The sequence below is a fragment of the Macrobrachium nipponense genome, chromosome 47 (genome assembly GCF_015104395.2).
Source record: "Macrobrachium nipponense isolate FS-2020 chromosome 47, ASM1510439v2, whole genome shotgun sequence".
NCBI classification, from domain to species: Eukaryota; Metazoa; Arthropoda; class Malacostraca; order Decapoda; family Palaemonidae; genus Macrobrachium; species Macrobrachium nipponense.
The window spans coordinates 31,769,371-31,784,232 of NC_087222.1; the positions used below are offsets into that span (position 1 = coordinate 31,769,371).

The following is a 14,862-nucleotide window of genomic DNA, read 5'->3' on the forward strand; positions in this document are numbered from 1 at the left end:
CGACAGAAATTCAAATTTCGCGGCACTCGCTACAGGTAGGTCAGGTGATCTACTGCCCTGCCCTGGGTGGCAGGACTAGGAACCATTCCCGTTTTCTATCAGATTTTCTCTGTCTCCGGTGGTGTCAACATTGTTGTTACTACCTCCTGACTGGAATTCTTTTTTCAACGCAATTGATCTTCTTTCGGCCGACTTTTGATGACGTACTTGGATCGTTGTTTTGGCATTCGCTATCGTGGAATTGTTTTTGGACTTGCTTTTGGATTTTTCTTAAAAAATGTCTGACTCGAGTGTTGGTGTGAGAGTGTGTGTGAATGAAGGCTGCAAGGTGAGGATGCCGAAGGCTTCGGTAGATCTCACACTGTATGCCGACGTTGTAGAGTAGTTGAATGTTCTTTGGCTAACACCTGTAATGAATGTGAAAGGTTGAGTGCTGAAGAATGGAAGACTCTAACTTCTTACTTGAAGAAGTTAGAGAGAGACAGAGTGAGGAAAGCGGCTTCTAAAAGCCTAAGCCGATCTAAATCTAATGAACCTTTATCTAGTTCTGTTGCTTCTTCTCCTCATAATATGAATTATTCTCCCTCTGTATCACAGTTTGCAAATCTGACTGGTTCTGCATCGGAAATTGCAGTTGTTCCGATACGTAATACAAACCATCGGTCCTTTAACAATAGGAAGTAGCTAGCGGCAGCTGGAACGGTCGTAAGCTTCGAACAAGGGGAGAACGGTAGTTAACTGCTTGTCCGACAGTCGCGCGCCGCGCGACTGGGAGGTAAACAAACCACTTTTGCTTTCGGCCGCGGGTGTGAAGGACGTGTTCGTCATCGCTCTCTGCCCGCTTCCATCGTCGTATGGCTTTGTTATATTGTGTTTTCTACTAATGGTTTGTTTGACTTGAAAATGAAACTGTAAGTACACTGTTTTCATTTTCATTACTTAATTATGAACGAACTGGAGCTATCGCCGTAGATGCGGCGATTTCCTCTCTTTTTTTCATAAATTGAACCTTGAATTATGTTCTCGGTGCTTGAGGGCGGGCGCGCTCGCGCCGAGTCATGTATTTTGGCGAAAGTGTGTAATAGAAAAATGTAAGTACTTTTTTTTCATTATATTTTTGCCCTGTGCGTTCGTTACCGAGAGCGTGATTGCGCTCGGCACAAGCCTTTTATTTTGTATGATAAAATGCAATGAAAGTGGATTCGCAATACAGTATTCTTTTCATTTTCATTATTTATTTGCATAAATTTAATTTGGATCAATTTTCGCTCTTACCCGGGAATTGATCCTTACGATTATTTTCTGTGAAAGTGAAATCGCAAGTGCAGTATTCTGTTTCATTTTCATATATATTTTATGATAGCATCATATTATTTGGATCAAGTTTCCGTTCTTACCCGGGAATTGATCTTTTTCCCTTTAAGTTCTATGAAGTGAATCGCAAGGGCAGTATTCTGTTTCATTTTCATATTACTTTTCACTGCTGTGCGGGGGTAGGGGAAGCGAAGGTCTGCCAGGAAGTCGTCGGAAAGCTCTCCCGCGACTCCCTTGGTATCCGATTCTTCGTCTTCCTTCCTGCCCCCCTGCTCAGCTTCTTCGTTGTATTTGTATTTGGGGTCTTCCTTGCGTTCGGGGTTGGGCATGTCTTCCCCCGTGCGTGAGGGAACCCCTCTTACTAATCTATCTATGCTACCGCAGGTGCTACATCCGTGGGAGACGACCTTGGACAGGTATGGACCACCGCGGCGGCAGGGCGTGCCTAGCATCCACGGGCTGCTGCAGCGTCTAGCGAGGTCTGGGGCGGTCTCCACTACTACCACGGCCGCTTATGCTGCTCCCTCCCCTCCTGGTCTACACTCCCCCATGCTGTGTCGGTGACGCCGTCTGCCGCTGCTAGGGCCGCCGCCGTACCGATGGGGGGGTTGGCCGCCGCCGCCTGTTTTCTTCGTGTTGCCTGCCCCAGACTTCCGCTGTTCCAGCAGCTCGCCCCTGGACCGGCCGCCAGTACCCAGGTTCCGCTGGCTGCCGATGATTCTACGAGGCGATCGCTGGGCCTGCCGTACCTGCCGCTGATGTGATTCCCGCTGCTGATGTGATTCCCGCTGTTGGCTTGGCTGTCCCTTCTGGGTCTACCGCTGCCGCTGTTCCTGCCGCTCCTGAGCTGGTTGCTGTTCCTGTCGCTCCTGGTTCCTGAACCTGTCCATGCTGGTCCTGCCCACGGTGTGTCTTCCCCAGTCCCAGGTCCTTCCGGACAGGTGCAGTCGGGCCGTGTTGCTTCGGCAATAGCCCCGGCTCCGGCCTGGATGGAGGACCTGACGACTGTCCTGCGTGAGCTGACGAGGAAGAGGAAGAAGAGGAGGCTGTCATCTTCGTCTTCATCGTCTGCTGCTGCCTCTTCCCCTTCGACTTCTAAGGCCCATAAGCCGAAGAAGAAGAAGGCTGCCTTCCCCCCTAAGAAGTCTCCTTCGGGAACTTCTAAGGGCCCGTCCCACCCCGGTGGGACGGGGGGTTCCTTCTGCTGGTCCTCCTGCTCCTTCGGGAGCGGGGCCCGTCTCCCCTTCCGTAAGGAAGAGGTAGACGGGGACCAGAGGAGTATCGGTTAGCTCTGGTACTTCCTCGCCTGGTGCTAGCGGCGATGCCGCTACGCCAGGTTCCGGCTCGGTCTCTCGTTCGCGAGAGATCCCGAGTGTACGCTCTCCCTCGGGAGACCGTGCAGCCAAGTTTCGGCGCCAGAGTTCGCTCGGCGCCAAGACGCGGCACGGAGCAGAAGGCTGGTGAGAGCCGCTCAGGTGACTCTCGCCAGGCCAGCGGCCGCTCTTGCAGCGACCAGCTGGTAACCCGGGTTTTTCCCCCTAAGAAGGCTCCTTCGGGACCTTCTAAGGGCCCGTCTCGCTCCGGCGATTCGGGAGCTCTTCTGCTGGTCCTCCTGCTCCCTCGGGAACAGGGCCCGTCTCTTCTTCTACCAAGGAGAAGAAGACGGGGACCAGAGGAGTACCAGCTTCGGCTGGCACTTCCTCGCCTGGTTCTAGCGGTTCTGCCGCTAAACCAGGATCCGCCTCGGCTTCTCGTTAGCGAGAAGTACCGAGTGGACGGGTCCTCCTGCGGGAGACCGTCCAGCCAAAGTCTTGACACCTGAGCTCGCTCGCCGTCAAGACCGAAGCGCGGAGCAGAAGACTGGCGAGAGTCGTGCAGACGACTCTCGCCAGGCCAGTGGACGCTCTCGCAGCGACCAGCTGGCTGCTCGGGTTGACGTGACGGTCGCTGACCAGCCACGGGTTGAGGCGAGGAAGGGGTCCCCGCGGCCGTCGGTACCAGCCACGGCTGGTACCAGCGGCTCGACGCGCCGAGAGGACGCTCGCCGGTCTCACCGCGACAGCGAGCCTAGCAGGTAACCTGACGCCGCTCCCATCGGGACCGGGCGGAGACGGTAACCAGCAACAGCTCGCCTGACGCTAGAGATCAGCGTCGACGTTCTCAGCCGAGCCTCTCGCCCCAGGCGAGCGGCAAGGCTAGGCCTGCTGCTCGATCGCCACCGCGGGTTGACGATCAGCAGCAGCCCTCCAAGCACGCTGGTCCTGCCAGCGAGCTAGGGGGAGCGTCAGGTCTGCCTCTCCTGTACCTTCAACCTCCTCGGGGCTACACGGGAGGAGCGAGGTACCTATGAGTGATTCGTGAGAGGTGCGCCGCTTGCGATCCCGCTATGACGCCGTATGGACCAGGCACGGTTCTAGGACCGACCAGGACATACGCGCAAGTAGCTGGAGGCGACCGTCAGGGGTCTGCCGCTGTTCCTCCTTCTGAAGGAGGAGTATCTCGGGATCTGTTCTTGCTGGAGGGACTGGACGGTCCTACTCTACAAGACGCGGTTACTCCCGAGATACAGAGGAATTTGCAGAAGTCATTAAGCTGATTCGTCAGCATAATGACCTTGCGGAAGGATTGCCGCTCCCACCAGCAGAGCCTACGTCTCTGCTCGAGTCGTTTTGGGGCCCGAGAGGGAACCCAAACCGACGGTGGGTCTGCCGCGATCGGAGCTTGCCGATTCTGTCTCGAACCAGAGTCTCTCGTCTCCGGACAAGAAGGCTCTCTCAGTTCTGGCCGGTCGATCAAGCTACTTCCACTTCTCTACTGCGACAGCGGCGTTTTCTACGTGTCTTCGGACACCGTATTTAAATACTCCTTCGGTCCTCCTGAGAGGTTTCGACCTCGACGAGGACTGGAATGAGTCGGAGGACGGTTATTCGGCTCTCTCCTGTCAGGTGTCGATCAGCCCCACCCAGACGACGTTCACAGTGGCGGCAGACCCTTACCTACAGTGAGAGTTCGTAACCCTCCGCGGGGAAAGCGTTTTCTCCTGACGATACGTTTTCCCAGACTCTGAGAGGCCATCGCCGCAAGGCGATGGCTGCTCCTACTCTTCTCCAACTGCTAGTTCCACTGGGAAGGCGAGCGAGTATCCAATTCCTCTTCCATTCCCTCTCTCCTTACGGCTACGAGGGAAAGGGGAGAGATCCTACAGAGATTTCTCTGTAGGATCCCACGTTCGGGACTCCGCTACCGGGGGGACCTTCGGGTCCTACCTGACGTAAGCCCCGGTCGTTGAGGAGGGATCCTGCCCCATTCTCGATTTCTACGGGAATCGAGAGGACCACCAGCCGATATCGTTTGACGAATTCGGTGGGGGTTTCGCAGACTGCTTAGAATTCTACGGAATTTCTAGCGCATTCAGAGTGTTCGAGTTTTTTACGATCTCCAAACACTTAGGCGAGACCACGGTCCAAAGTGAGCGAGACGAGAATCCCCGATATTTTACACGATAATCGGGAACCTCGCCTATGCTCGAATTCCTGGAATTTCTAGCATTGGGAAGAAGACTGCGACCAACCTGGAATAGAGAAGATCGGACGGGAATATCCAGTTTGGCTTGAACTATCGTCTTAGTATTCTTTGTTCACCATTGAAGCTTTCCTTCGAGGAAGACTTCTCCTTCACTCTTCTTTTTTGATAGAGATCGAAGGTGGGGTCGATCTCCAATCCTTATTTTGTTTTCTTGAAGGAAAGAATTTAGGATGGAGACGTTGTTCAGAATCCTACAAATATACTACGTATATTAACCTCGCGGACATGATTTCTACTAAGCAGTTGAATTGTCCGAGGGGTAGGCGCATATCCTAGTTTATCTACGGATTGCGACTTAGGAAGAGAAGTATTCTAATTGAACTGCAACTCGGGGTTTGCCTGCAACCTCCCAGGAGTTTTCAGTTTCAATTTTATATACTTATGGTTTTGTCACGACAACACCATTTCATCTTTTATATTTACCGAAATTCGTTTCGCCTATATAATAAATTGCTCGAGCATATCTTTTATGCTCGGTAGTTCTAGAACCGAACGCATTCCTTCGTGGAATAATGGATTACCTGGCAACTCAGGATGACGAGTCAGCGAGAGCTCAGGCTCAACTACTGCGTATTGAACTGCCTGATAGCAGCTCAGTATCAGCTGGCCTCGCCCCCCCCTCAGATGCACGGTCAGTTATGTCTCTCTCTGCCCTGCTTTGATTGACTACCGAACCGTATCTCTGCCCAACAATCATGGACTTAGGTCTCTGATTAACGGGGATTCTCGCAATAATGAAGGACCATCTACTGCTGTGACGCTAGATTCCATCGCCTTCGACATTGCGAGAATTTTCAACAGAGATATCTCTTGGACTCTTTCATCTTTCTGTTTACCGCACGGTAACAGAAGTCTGTACAAGTCTCCCGCTGCATCGCACTGCGATAATGCGAATGATTTTGCAGACATCTGAGTTTGTCTTCAAAATATCTCGTATTCGTAGGTGTACAATTGTTCATTGTTCAACCCGAATTACGAGATGTGTCAGAAGACATCGCCTACTATCCGACCTGACAGCTCTACTTCCAAATGTTCAGCCCATGAGAAGCAGTTCTTCAGGCGGCTTTCCCCTGTGTTTTCATTACTGAAGAAACCCCGCTTTCATTTGCAACTACGACTTCCCATCACCGGACAGCAATGAAATAGCGGTTAGCGTTTTCAGTCATTTGTAAGCACAGGTATGAATCTTGAAGGAATCCTTCTCTCGATTCGTCTGTGAAGACGTAGGTTGCATTCAATATCTACCTTCGTCTTCAACGGTACATAGTGTTGTTTCTCCTTAGCTGAGATTCAACAACTATGAGATGTTTTGCCTTCAGGGACCTCGGTCTCTAGAAGGCAATTGACTTTCGCTGTTGGGCACATGCCTTAAGAGAATCATCACCTCGCTGTCCGGCATTGGTGACAAACAAATACATTATTTGTTTGGTCTCTCGGCATAACCCTTTAAAGGCGAAGGTCACGTGACTTACTCGGATGCTTGGACAACTTGCCTCCTACCGAACGCAGTCAGTCGGCAGCTGTCAGAGCGCCCGAGTCAGTTACAAACTACGCTGTTGACTTAGTTCGGTTGTTACAGAGCAATCATTACTTCGTTTTAATAGCTTGTCACAGTACCCATACGATCGACACCCCCACCATGGAGTGTCGGTGTCCTATCCACTACCGAGAACTTCGCTGCATGGGATAGGAGGATGCGGAGAGACTTCGTGGGTACTGGACATCACCGAAGTAGAGAAGAGGGATAGGTCATGCGACTATTCCCTTCTTTCCTCTGAGGAACTGCATGACTTCTCCTGCGAAGTCAAGCATACAGGGGATGGGGATCCGTGACGCTCGATTTCGTACCGAACTTCGTAGCGAAGACTCAGAACCCTTCGGTCCCTGACGATTGGTTCGAGTCGTTCACAATCCCCTCCCTAATGGACTTCACCGCCTTCGATGCGAAGGAGATGCTGCCTTGTCCGCAAGAACTTCTCCGTGGCGCAGGTACTGAAGGCAGGGGTCTGGTCCAACCAGACCACATGCCCTTCCTTCTACCTTCGGGATATTTGCCCACAGGTCCTTGGATCTTTTTCCTTGGGACCCGTGGTGGCTGCTCAACACGTTGTGTAGCGAACCCAGACCCTCGCAGGCTGAACAGCATCGAGTCCTGGTGTGACCTGTGGTTAGAGGGACACGGTCGTCACCCTGCTGGATAAGGACAAGATGCAGGTGAGCTACTCAACAGAGCCCCATCCTATCCCTTTCACTAGGGATAGGAGCGTATATCCACCACTTCCTCCAACAAGGGGGAGGAAGTGGATGCCAGCTTGAGACAACCCATACTTTATGTTGCCTCTTGCAAACAGGAACAAGTTCTTGCTTGCTGGTACGAAGACATACGCTTGCCTCTTCTCTTAGTACTCGGCCCAGAGGTCTGACCATTGATCCTGCGGTGCACACCCCGATCAATCGGACAGAGGCTTGGATCCCTCCCTCGCTCTTACGACCAGGGAGACATTCCAGGGATGGACGAACACCAGTCTGTTCATCAAAAGACTCAGATTCCTCCCACCAAGAAGTGAGTCTTCCTATTGTTAAAGGACCGATGGTTTGTATTACGTATCGGAACAAATGACAATTTGTCGAAAATTGCATTTTTCCTAACTATACAAACCTGAGGTCCTTTACATATAGTCCCTCCTCATGCCACCCCTCACTCTGCGTATTTTGCATGGGCCAAAAGCAAAAGTGATTTGTTTACCTCCCAGTCGCGCGGCGCGCGACTGTCGGACAAGCAGTTAACTACCGTTCTCCCCTTGTTCGAAGCTTACGACCGTTCCAGCTGCCGCTAGCTACTTCCTATTGTTAAAGGACCTCAGGTTTGTATAGTTAGGAAAAATGCAATTTTCGACAAATTGTCATATCTGAAAGCTTCCCTTCAAAGGATGCAAGAAAAAATGGCGGCTTTGGAAGGTAAGCAAAGTGATGGTGATATTTCAAGTGATGTAAGTGTCCCCAGTGTAGTGGAGGACGCGTCTGGTCGGCTCTGTGACGCTCCCAGGCCTAGACCTCTTCCAAGCTCCCTGGCCCAGAGGAGAAGGAAAGTCAAAAGCCTTACGGAGGTTGTGGAGATTCCCCACCGATCAGGCGTCCCTTCGGCAGGCTCTGTATCGCCTCAGACTGCCAAGGACCGCTATAGAAAAAGCATCCTGTGTGAGTGCTTCTCTTCTTCAGGATCTCCCTCACCGAAATGCGGGTGGAAGGACACGAATCTTTCTTGCCCATTGAAAAGGAACTGGAAAGAGCCTGCTTTGGTTTCTAGCCCCGAGCGCTTTTCAGAAGAAGAAGCGCCCTCGGTTATCAAGAGAGCTAGAAAAGAGTCGACTCCCTTTGCTGCAAGGGAACCTCAAGCGCCTTCCAGATCTCCCTCTCCTCCTTATGAAGAGGAAAGAGAGGCATCGACCAAGAAGATCTTGTTAAATCTACAGGAGCAGCTAGCTTCTTTGATGGGAGTCCTATCCAAAGAGCCTCCTCGTAGAAAGGACAAGCTGCCTATCAAAAGGCCTAGACACTGATCTCCTGCCAGGCGCAACGAACCCTCCAGGGAAGATGTCGCACAGGCGGCCATCTCTGTTGGGAACGAAGCACTGGACAGGCGAGAGGAAGAAGAAGAAGAAGCGCCAGGCAACACCTGAAAGTGATTCGCTTTACAAGAGAGAAGTTTTCGCAGGGCGTGAAGAGCCAACCAGGCACAAGGCGCCAGATTGTAGACATACATTTTATGTGCGTATTTTTTAAATAATTTCCTCCTGAATGTTTTCCAGCCAGCACTGTAATAATCTAGTTAGACTCATTGGGCTAGTAAATCTTCACTTTATAGTAATAATTGATCTCTCGTCTTCTTTTGAGATATCATTACTCATACGAACTTCGAGAGGTCTTGCCCACTGAGGGATCTAAGACCTCCTGAGTGGGACGTTAATCGTGTTGCGGAGCCTGACTAGTGCCCCGTACGACTCCCCTTTGAGAGTACTCAGACAGGGATCTGATCCTCAAGACAGTCTTTCTGCTTGCCCTGGCATTAGCGAAGAGATGGCGAACTACATGGTCTTTCTTATGATGTAACAGTGGTTGGGGATCGGTTATGCTCGACTTCGTCCCGAACTTCGGAGCGAAGAATCAGAATACATTGGTTCCTGACGCCAGATTCTAGTCCTTCGCCCTCCCCTCCCTGAGTGACTTCACTGATGATGATGGTTTCAAGAGATAATCAGGAAGGCGTACTCTGCTGCTGAAGACGTTGGTACACTTCGTCCGAAGAGTTCATGATGTCAGGGGTTATTGCCCCATTCCCTCACATTCCATAGAACCTATCGGTTCATTAGGTTATGAAGGCGGGGGTTTGGGCACACCCAACCACCTTCTCCTCTCGTTACCTTCGGGATATTACCCACAGGTCCTTGGACACTTCCTTGGGACTGTGGAGTGACTGGCTCCCCTTTCATCTCTTTCATCTTACTCTTTCCCTTTGGGTAGAGAGTAATGCAGATAATACACTCCTTGGAGTAACCTATCTATTTTCTTTTAGTTAAGAGAAGTAATATCTGCCCCTTCCCTTCACAAGGCAGGAAAGAGGGACCTGGACATAAGACAGACTCATAACTTGTTTTTGCCTTATGTCTCTGACATTATGGTTCTTGGCTTTCTGTTAAGGGGGACATATTCTCCCCCTTATCAGTAAACCCAGAAGACTGACTATGATCTTGCAGTTCTTCAAATTGGATCAAAAGTCAGTGGCTGGATTCCCTTCCTCGCTCTTATGACCAGGAAGGAAATCTCAGGTAGGCTGAACAGCAGTCGGTTCACTGGAGATCACTCAGATTCCACCCACCAATCAGTGAGTCTTCCTATAGTAAAGGACCGAGTGTTTGTATATCGCATAGGAACAAATCACAATTTTTGAAAGTAAATTGTATTTTTCCTAGCTATACAAACCTGAGGTCCTTTACGCTAATTGTCCACCTCGTGCCACCCCTCAATCTGCTACCTGGGCTAAAAGCAAATTGGAATGTTTACGTCCGGTCGGAGAGACTATCAACGACCGGACCGGTAAGTAACTACTGAACCGCCTTGTTAAAGAATTCAGTGGCTGTGTCCAGGCCTATATGTAAAGGACCTCAGGTTTGTATAGCTTTGAAAAATAAAATTTACTTTCAAAAATTGTGATTTTTTAAAGTAACCATCCTAACTATCCAAACCTGAGGTCCTTTACATATATGCCCGCCTCATGCCACCCCTCAATTTGTTTCTAAAACAAAGTTGAATGTTTACATCCAGTCAGGCGGGACTCCCGACTCTCGGACAAGCAGTTACTGACTAACTACCATGTTCTTATTCTTTTACGACTGATTTCCAGCTTATGTTGAAAGTAATTCCTAATGTAAAGAACCTCAGGTTTGTATAATTAAAAAAAATACAATTTACTTTCAAAAATTGTGATTTTTCTTAGATTTTTTATTTTATTTCAGATTATTCCAAACAGGAAGATTTCATCAGCTCCTAACTAGGATTGAATATTGCACTTATAACATCCTGTGAAAATGGAAGCTGAAAAATCATCATCATTGCTGTTCATCAAAGAAGAGGAGAATTTAGAGGAGGATCTAACTGAAAACACAGGGGAAGGCTCTTCACTTGCAGACCCCTTATTTGAAGTCAAGACAGAACCAGAATTTTTTGACTGTAGTGAATTGGATGTGAACTGTTCATCCCAACCTAGTAAGTACAAGGAGGTCAGCTCTACAAGCTGTGATGATGAAAGCAGAAAGAAGGAGATGTGTATTGCAAAAGAAAACAGAGACTTGGGTAGAAGCAACACAGCAGGGAAGCGAATACCTTGTACTGAATGCCAAAGGACATTTTCATGCATGAGCCTCCTGGAATCCCACATAAGAACTCATACGGGAAAGAAACCATATACTTGCTCTATATGTCAAAGAGGTTTTTCTCAAATGACTAATCTCAAATGTCACATGAGAACTCATTCAGGAGAGAAACCATACACTTGCTCTATATGTCAAAGAAGTTGTTCTCATCAAAGTAGTCTCGTAAGACACATGAGAATTCATACAGGAGAGAAACCATATACTTGCTGTATATGTCAAAGAAGTTTTACTCTATTAACTGGTCTCAAATCTCACATGAGTACTCATACAGGAGAGAAACCATTCACATGCTCTGTATGTCAAAAAGGTTTTTCTCAATCAACTAAGCTCTCAAATCACATGAGAACTCATACAGGAGAGAAACCATATACTTGCTCTATATGTCAAAAAAGTTTTATTGATTCAAGTTATTTCAAAATACACGTGAAAGCTCACACTGGAGATGGCCCTTTTCGTTGCTCTGTATGTCAAAGAAGTTTTTCTCTTGCATGTAATCTCAAAAAACATATGAGAACTCATTCAGGAGAGAAACCATATACTTGCTCTATATGTCAAAGAAGTTTTACTCAATCAAGTAGTCTCAAATCTCACATGAGTACTCATACAGGAGAGAAACCATTCACATGCTCTGTATGTCAAAAAGGTTTTTCTCAATCAATTAATCTCTCAAATCACATGAGAACTCATACAGGAGAGAAACCATACACTTGCTCTGTATGTCAAAGAAGTTTTTCTCATCCAAGTAGTCTCATAAGACACATGAGAACTCATACAGGAGAGAAACCATATACTTGCTCAATATGTCCAAGAAGTTTTGTTCAATCCAGTGGTCTCAAATATCACATGAAAACTCATACATGAAAACCTGAGAAAATATCTTCAGGCAATACCAAGTTGCCCAAGTATAAATGAGGTGCAGATTGCTGCCCTCAAAGAAACGGTAAACCTTGAAAAGAGCCCTTGGTTTTAAGGCTAGTGGAATATAGAGGTGCAACCATAGACCCCAAGCTGGGGCCCATTGCACCCCAGATATAATTGAATATTGTGAATAACATAAGCCAGAGAGAAACTGTATACTTGCTCTATATAAGTATGTCTAAAGATTTTTTCTTGGTCAACTAATTTCAAATCTCGCATGAGAACTCATACAAGAGAGAAACTGTATACATGGCAAAGAAGTTTTTCTCATCAAAGCTATTTCAAAACACAAGAGAAATGACTCTAAACAGAAAATATACTGATCTCTGTCCAAGTAGTTTTTATTACATGCTTTTTTTAACTTGACTTCCACATCTGTCTTTCCTCAAATGTTGTAACTCAGTTTTCGACCTGTCCCCTTCGTCTGATGAACTTGAAGTTTTGCATGATTACTCAATCACGGTTACAGTACAACCTTACATAATCAGTAGGTCAGCAGTGACCTCTAGTGACCTCTCCCAGTATCTCAGGATTTGTATGAAACTGTATTTTCACAACTTTCAGTCGGTAGAATCTGTCCTCTATATAACCCCTCCCCCTTCCACTCTCTAGTGCACGATCTGGTGTTAATTTAGCTTGTTTCCCTCCCTTCTCTTCTCTTCCCTTCCCCATTAATCTCCCCCCTCCAAAGCACATGATTGAGTCTTAATTTTGGTGTGTCCTCCCATCCCCTTTCCTCTTCCATCCTCCTTTCCTTCCCTTCCCTTCCCTTCCCTTCAGTTCCCTTCCCTATTACCCTCCCCTTTCCAGGACACATGTTCAAGTGTGAATTTAGAACGCTGTACAGCACTAATTTAAGAAACTTTCTTGTGTCTTCTTCACTTTTCTTGTTCCTGTGTACCCTTTGTATGATTTTCAAATGAAGAATTAATTTTGTCATTGGCTGAAATGAACTTCCTTTTGTTATTCCACATTGTGCATATGTACAGGCAGTCCCTGGTTTAAGCCGAAAAATAGTTGAAAATCCTTAGAAAACCTTACTTATAACATCTTCTTTACCGTGAATCTTAACAAAATGTAAACAGTACGTTTGCTTCCGAACCAATTTTCTTGGCAATGAAATGAACATACAATAAAGTAAATGGGTCATACTTTATGAGGCTAGTATAATCAATCCTCTGTACTTGTGAAATATTTTACTTAATTTCTCCAGAGAAAGAACACAGGAAAAGAGAAGAACAGGAAAACAAAATTAGAAATGATTTGATGGTTGTGTATAAGATGTTTTACATTTTTGCACTTGTGTGTCTAAAAATAAATGAACATGGTTCTTGGTTACATCTTTTTTTTTTCACTTATTGGAATAAACAACAGCATCAGATCCCATGGCTTACATCTTTCATGATTAGTGCCCAGAAGGGCAAAGCAAAATGACGTACCCTAACTTCCCTTTTACTTGACTCGCCAGTCGCCACATTTGATACCATGAGTGAGTGTTGCCATGTAACTTTTTTCCATCTATTTTTATCATATGTTTGTGTGCATGTATGTGTGTATATACACAGTATATATCCAAATGTCTGAATCTAGATAGCTAGCAAAAATGTTTGTTTTGCTTCATCATATGCCTGGCAGTGCGTATCACCTTCACAAGACCCTCCAACCCCTCCTACTGAAATTACTAAATCATAAGAGGTCTAGAACTGAAAAGAGGAAGGTTGGTAGCACAGTAGACTCACTGTATTTGCGGACTCACGGATTTCTCTCTGTACAATATCTACCCATTACTCTCGCAAAATTTGCGTATTCGCGGTATTTTTATCCACAAATTCCTGTTTTTTTTTATCAATTTTATCGTATAAACTATAAACTGCTCTTTTTGTGATAAAACTATTAAAAGAACCAAGTATCAAAATTTTTAGTGCGTTTCTCTTGTGTTTTAAATAACAAAATAGGCTGTTTTAAACTTTTGTTATAGGGGTTCCAACTATTGGTGGGTTATTTCTATTTGCGGGGCAACCCATCCCCCGCGATTACGGGGGGACCACTCTTTGTATGTACCACCTTCATGTACCCAGTACTATGCAATAGCCTTGAATGGTGGTACTCTTTGTATCCCCAAACAAATTGTTTGTAAACAAGGGGTAAATGCTTTGGGTGTATTGGAAACGATGCAAACTGCATTTTTATAGTTTTTAATAATGAAAAAAAACAACTCCAAATTCTGATTATTCTGACTTTATTTTAGCCATACCTCTTCCGTCGGATTGGCATCGTAAGCGTCGTAATCCTGGAGTGTGCTATAAACCGGAAAATAATTTCTGATTATATTTGAAAAGCATCATAACCTTGGAGCGTCATAACCCGGCGACTGACTGTAGTTGTGAGCTTGAATATTTCCATGAAATGTCATTCTTAGTGGAAGTGAAAAGATTGATTTCTTCATCACATATCAATGAAATCGTAATGCTTCCTATTAGCTCACTAAACACAGTGGACTGACTGTTTTCTGTTTTAAGCTAACCATAAGCTAATCAGTCAGAAGTGTTCAGCCAGGACTTGCTTTGTAAATGACTAATGTAATGTATTATTCTGATTACTAAACCTAGTATTAAGTTTATTTCAATGTGTAAACTGTAAAAATATTGATAAATAAAAATAGTTTATACATAAATAAAAGGTTTCAGTTGACCTCATTAAAACGCAGTTTTTCCTACACGATATACAAACCCTTGGTCATTTAAGATTAGGAATTACTTTCAGCGTAGCCTGGAATACAGACGTTTAATTTTTGAAGTGATAAGTCAGTAATTACTGTCTGGTCAGCGGGCAGGCTGGCGCAAACACTTTGCTTTTGGTTGACTTCCAATAAAGACTTATGTTTGTGAGCTCTTGCTACCTAGCCATTAATGACGATTTTCCTGTTAGGATCTTTCTTTTGTTCTAAAGGGTCCACAATAATACAAAGTGTTAAGAGTCCGTGTATAATTTTTAAGACTTTACAAAAAGATTTTGAACCCTTCCCTGGGTTCATCTTCAGTCCAATTGGACTGAAGATGAACCCAGGGAAGGGTTCAAAAGCTTTTTGTAAAGTCTTAAGAATTATACACGGACA

General features: G+C 46.4%; 1 protein-coding gene across 1 annotated transcript; it reads left to right on the forward strand.

Annotated features, from left to right (window-relative positions):
* Positions 1-10,406: 10,406 nt before the first annotated feature.
* LOC135204842 (zinc finger protein 501-like) lies at positions 10,407-14,346 on the forward strand. Its single transcript, XM_064235050.1, has one exon. The coding sequence runs from the start codon at positions 10,485-10,487 to the stop codon at positions 11,688-11,690; it is 1,206 nt and encodes a 401-aa protein (XP_064091120.1). The 5' UTR covers positions 10,407-10,484; the 3' UTR covers positions 11,691-14,346.
* The last annotated feature ends 516 nt before the right edge of the window (positions 14,347-14,862 follow it).

Excerpts from the sequence above, each read along its gene's own strand:
- LOC135204842 (XM_064235050.1), top strand. The coding sequence starts at position 10,485 with ATGGAAGCTGAAAAATCATCATCATTGCTGTTCATCAAAGAAGAGGAG.